This window comes from Arachis ipaensis, chromosome B01, assembly GCF_000816755.2.
Source record: "Arachis ipaensis cultivar K30076 chromosome B01, Araip1.1, whole genome shotgun sequence".
NCBI classification, from domain to species: Eukaryota; Viridiplantae; Streptophyta; class Magnoliopsida; order Fabales; family Fabaceae; genus Arachis; species Arachis ipaensis.
The window spans coordinates 75089513-75095388 of record NC_029785.2 but is presented as its reverse complement, the minus strand read 5'-3'; the positions used below and the strand labels follow the sequence as shown (position 1 = coordinate 75095388).

At 34.8% G+C, this 5876-nt stretch overlaps 1 protein-coding gene across 1 annotated transcript; it reads right to left on the bottom strand.

Moving 5' to 3' along the window:
* Nucleotides 2695–5762, bottom strand: LOC107631515 (nucleolar protein 56). The gene is made up of 8 exons (XM_016334982.2): nt 5399–5762; nt 4928–5142; nt 4643–4800; nt 4331–4518; nt 3998–4250; nt 3644–3792; nt 3419–3553; nt 2695–3271 (listed from the first exon to the last, which is right to left on the bottom strand). The coding sequence occupies exons 1-8, from the start codon at nt 5601–5603 to the stop codon at nt 2892–2894; spliced, it is 1683 nt and encodes a 560-aa protein (XP_016190468.1). The 5' UTR covers nt 5604–5762; the 3' UTR covers nt 2695–2891.

Sequence of the window (5876 nt, the reverse complement as noted above, 5' to 3'; positions counted from 1 at the left end):
AAAAGTAAAACTCTAATGGCTGAAGTCCAAATCCACTATTTACAGAATAAGAACCCAAATTTACACCACATACTGCTTCTGACTTCGGACAGAGATCCGTCACAATAGAGTCAGTCCAATCCGATTTGTCCAAAGCAAGATGAATCTCAACTAACTCTTACATTCTCTCATCCTAATTCGAAAAGGAGATCACAACAATTTTTCTAATAAAAAGGTAGTAATCACCTATCATTATAGGTGAATAAATTTATTATATAAATATCCTATCAAATTTAGATATTTTTTAATTTTAATCTACTAAAAGTTTGCATAAAATTTTTACTAACTTAAATTTCTTTATCCTCATTCAAAGATCTAGTTTCACCTTATCGGAGGAGACATCAACATTATTATCGAAAAATCTAAACTTTACATTCATACCCAAATCACCCGTTGATAACTTACGAAACAGTCATTATTATTAGGATGCTTGGATCTTTTGGTAGAAATAAATAAATTGTCAATGACCATTATTGACCATATATTATTATTTTTTTCTTGGCTGGATACGTTTTGTCTTTTCGGAAGGATGGAAGTTCACCTATGTTAAATAAATTGTCAGTGACCATATTATTTTATTTGTTGGGAAGGAAAAAATGTGATGTTTGTTGCTTACTTTTTTAAATGGGATGACGTCTTGATTTTTTGTTTTCATTTTCGAAAATGAAATTGGGCTAAAATTATTATATTGACATGATATGCAATAAGAGTTGATTAACCAAGAAAATTTGAGCTAGTTCTGATCATGATGCAGTTATTAATATTCGGTTAGTTCGAGTTATCGTTATTGATCTCGAGTTTATAGAAAAACTTAATTCTCATAGTAACGCATTCTGACTCAATTTAAGAAATTAATTTTAGAGGAAGATAAAATTACGTGTATAATTGCATCCGAACACAATGTATCTATAATTGTATAGGAAAGTTATCACGTATTCCTGTCTACGATTGCGGAACTTCATGTTCTTGTGTACTATCAAGTTTTTAACAATATTTTTGTCTTCTAATGAGTTTTGGAATTATTATATTAACTCTTGAAGTAGACATAAAATTATTCAATTGGCCAGCTAAGAATATAATAGTTTACACTCCAAATGTTTATGGCTTAATTAATGGTCTAGTTTTGACTCAGTCAAAGTGTATAAGAGTAACTAAGTAGGTGATAGAACCGCTCAACATTCCTCATTTGTAATACACAATATAAAAAAATATTTTTATTTTTATGTAAATTTAAAAACAATTATTTTACATATTAATATTATTATAGAGCAGTAATTAAATATGTTAAAATTAAACAATTTGTTAATAGAAAGGAAATTAAGTATAATTAGAGTAGATATAAAATGTAACTAAAAGGCTCAATACTATATCAGCTTAGCTTACATACAAGCCAGTAAAATACCTTTAATACACAAAACAGAGTTACTTCCTAACCGGCTTGGGCAAGCTTAAGCAACGGAATTTTGAACCATTATAAACTGACCAAAGTATGAACCGGTTGCATACTCAGCGTGAGTTCTTGCAGGTACTGTCCACATCAAGGATTTTCCATCAATCTAAGCCATTTATATTTTTTAAAGTATATCTGAAAGGTTTAAAATAGTGGAATCAAATGTTCCGATGAAGTACAACGGAACACCTGAACATCTTCCAATTGTATATCATGCTATATGTGATTACTGATTACTCCCCGTTTCTTATTAACAGCTACGGGATAAAATATATTTTTTCCTAAAATTATTAAAAAATTTAAAAATATTTTTAATTAATTTTATCCAAAAAATATTTAATTTACATCAAATATATCCTTAACAGTGATAAAATTATGTCTAAGTTGTATTGAAAGTTACCTTTGTAAAATTATTTCTAAATTGTCCCTAAACTTCTTGAAAACATAGTTGTCAAAGTACATTTGATACAAGTAAAAAATTTATAAGACAAAAGTTTTTAAACTTATTACTTTAATTAATGCATAACAAATATATTTAAAACTTAATTTATATATATTTTTTTATTTTTTCAATTAGTAATCTTTAAAATATCAACTAAATCCTTATGGTGGAGTGAATGCAGTGGAGGTGACAGTTTTGAAAGGTGAGGTGGTGTAGTGCAGTGCCGTGTGGTGAGGAGTGGGAGTTGAGCGGGAGAGAGGGTGTTTCGTCATGAATTGATGATGATGGTATAAAAGGAGGGTAAAATTTAAAAAAGACAATCACTTTTGGACTGAAAAAAATTAATAGTAAGAATAAGGTTAAGACTTGGTTCTGTGTAGCATCACTCTAAATCAAATTTGTACAACCTCTTTTGAAAAATCCGGAGGCAAAATACATTTTTAAATCGCTTATCACAATAGAGTCAAAATGACCATCTACCATGAATATGAAACTCGGGCAATCTTCTGGATTCTATTCCGATTGGGGGGTTGGTGCTCACAAAATAATTTGGAACTTAAAACATCGTAGAATTCTTAAAGGGAGTAATATGAGATCATACGGAGTTCCAAGTTCCACGCTTCAACTCTCTTTTGTTTTATATAAAAGTGATGGTGATCTACCGACTACCATGGTCAATAAACAGCAACTTTCTCATGGTACATTACTTTTAAAAAACTCGGTTTATCGGAGTCAAATTTTAGCTCCTAAAACTCCAAAAACAAAGACAACAGATTCGAAATATATTATGTAATAGAAGATTTTCTAATTACTATAACGAGACAAGGTAGGGGAAAATTTTGCATAATAGATGAAAGGCAGTCAACACTAATCTAGACATGTGCAGGAGCACCCGGCAAGAGTTTGGAGTTAAAAACTTAACAGAACAAATTTGACTTTCAATAGTTAACAGTTTTCAGCTTACTCGGCATCCTTACTTTTTGATTTCTTTTTCTTCTTCTTAGTCTCAGTAGCAGCCTCTGGTACTTCTCCATCATCATCGTCTCTCTTATCCTTTGTCTTCTTCTTCTTCTTTTTAGCTGTTCCATCTTGATCACCAGAAGCACCATCACCTACAGCCTGATCAAGCTCCATCTCCTGTTCCAATTTCCTCTTTTCTTTCTTTTTCTTCTTTTCTGATTTATGATCCTCCACTGCATCACCATTTGTAGTTTCTGGGGCTTTATCCACTACAGCCATTTCGTCAGCTTCATCTACAGTAGCAGCTTTTTGCTTCTTCTTCTTCTTGTCTTTCTTTCCTGATGCTTCAACTGGCACTTCTTGTGTATCCGTTTCTGTATCTGCAACAATTGCAATATTTAAGCAAAATTCTACTATTACACATGGAGTAAAGTGTGAACTACAATATGCATGCCACTCAAGTTTATACAAATTTCTCTATCCACTGCATAGCCTCAGCCGAGGGAAATTAAAAGGGGGGTCACTACCTTTTTTCACTACACTTTCAAGGGCAGACTTCATGACATCTATGTTTTTACGAGGGGCAACTCCCTTGTCGTAGAAGTCAAGTCGCTCCTCAACTTGTTCACGAAGTTTCTCCCCAAAAGCAGTTGTACCCCTTTCTGCATCACAGGAACAAAATCATTTCACATGGAAATATATGCCAAGGAAAACGGGACTGCAGAAATAAATTCAAGGTAATGGTATCAAACCAGAAAAGCAGTCAATCCGTGATGCAATTGAACATTTGTTTGCAAGATAGCGAGCCATTCGACCCTTATTTCTGGCAGATGCTCGACCAATAAATGAAGAGTGGAATATCAGACCATATTTGGGAGTATTTCCTCTAGTTTTTAGTGCCCTGAATAGAACAAATACATTACAAACGAGATGGTATTGCGAACCAAGATTAGCTATTGTCCTAACTCATGAGGAATTATGCAACCAACCATTACAGAAACAACAAACTTGCAGTTTTCCATTGGAAGCGTTGTTAATTTAGATGAACATGTATCACTTTGAGCTTTAGAAACTCAAAAACAAGAGGCAAGGTTAAAAGTTCAAACCTGAACAAAGCTTTCTCTGCACCAAGAATTTGAAGGGTTGAAGATGGGCACTTCGCTAAATTTGTGAGGCTACCAGCATGAGATATTAATCGTGCACCAACAACTTCACCAATCAAAGAGGCCAAATTTGGGGCAATGTCATTCATTTTAGAAACCAGGTAATCATACAACTTCCGCCTATACTCAGATAGGTCCATTACCCTCTGTGCAAATTGATGGACATTAATCAAGTCCACTGGGGATAAATCTTGTCCTGAAGGAAACAAAGAGAAGAAGAAGGCTTACATAGAGGATGTCACACAGATTAAATGCATAACATGTGTAAGAATCTACCCATGGAGGCCTTGGCAGCTTCAACAATCTCCTTTGCCTTATCTTCATCTCCAACTATGTCAGTTAGAGCCGGAATATTGTCTTCAGACAACTTTGCTTTATCCTCAATATATTTTGCAACTTTCGCATAAAGATAATTGTCATTCACAATCTTCACCAGTTCAGGAAAATGCCATGAATACCATTCTCTGCACACATTGAGAAACCAACAAAAAAAATTGAATTCTCCAAGTTCATTCACTCTCTCAACGTATGTAAACTATTCCAAACATTTGAAAATTATATTACTAGCATCTGTCATTCACATGCTACCTGACCCTCATGGAGAATGAATTGATGTCCTTATCAAGTGTATCGAGAAGGAAGATTGCTTGGATGACCATATTGTCAACCCGATTAACATTGAACTTCACCTTGGCTCTGCTGTAGCTATGCCCCAGACCAAGTTGTGCCTTCTCCAAATCTCCAGGCTATGAAATTCAAATGACGCAGAGTAAAATAACAACAACATACTAATATATAAATACATTTCCGTATCACACAGGAACCATGCATGAATAAGAAAAACAAAGAAGGCAGATTGAAATGCTAGCTAACCTTGAGGTCACCAACAAACTTATTGAAATGGAGCCTCACTCCACGGAGCAGCTCATTCACAAAATCATTACTTTGACAGGGAATTTTGGTGACTTCAGATATCTGAGAACCAATCTTAGGGTCCGAAACACCCAAACTGAACTTGGCCTTCTTCCCTTCCTTCACTTTAGGCAAGTTAGTCTCCAAGACAGTTCTCAGCTCATCGGTCAATATGCCTAAACAACAAATGCAACGACGCACAAAATTAAATTAAATTAAAAACGCTGGATTGATGCTCGTTATTCTTTCTTGTAAAAGGAAATGCATTAACCAAACATGCACAAAAATTAATTTAAATTTCTTCGCTATTTACAAAGTTACAATTAAATAAGACTTCAAATTCGTAATTTGTGTCATGCATTAACAACAAAACACGATTCACTCCACAATCAACACAAAGAGTAGTGAGTGGTAGTGATGAGTTGGTGGTACCTTCGGAGACGGCGTTGCACTGTTTGAGGGCGTCGAGGGCGGAGGTGAAAGGGTTGAAGGAGCGGAGCTTGACGACCTTACCGAAGCGGTTGAGATCGGAAACGGAGCTCCGAACGGCTTCGGTGTTCTGACCGATTTCGTCGAGGCCGTGAGCCTCGAAAAGGGCGTAGCCCGAAGCAGACTCGTAGAGAAGGAACAGCGCCATATCCGAGACGCTGAAACCCTAACAGTTTAACAGAGTATCATGTAACAATCAGCACTCAGTCGTAGAAAGAGAGCAGAGTAGAGCCCCGGGCTGTGTGTGCAATTTGCAATGGCTGCCGTTAGTTTATGAAATAAGTTCATTAAGTTGTATGAAATATGCGGGTTACAAATTAGTACTTGAACTTTTAAATTCATCTCTAAAATATTTTATCAATAAAATTTATTTTTTTAGATTATGGATTCCTTATTTTTATTTTTTTTAGGAGTATGATTA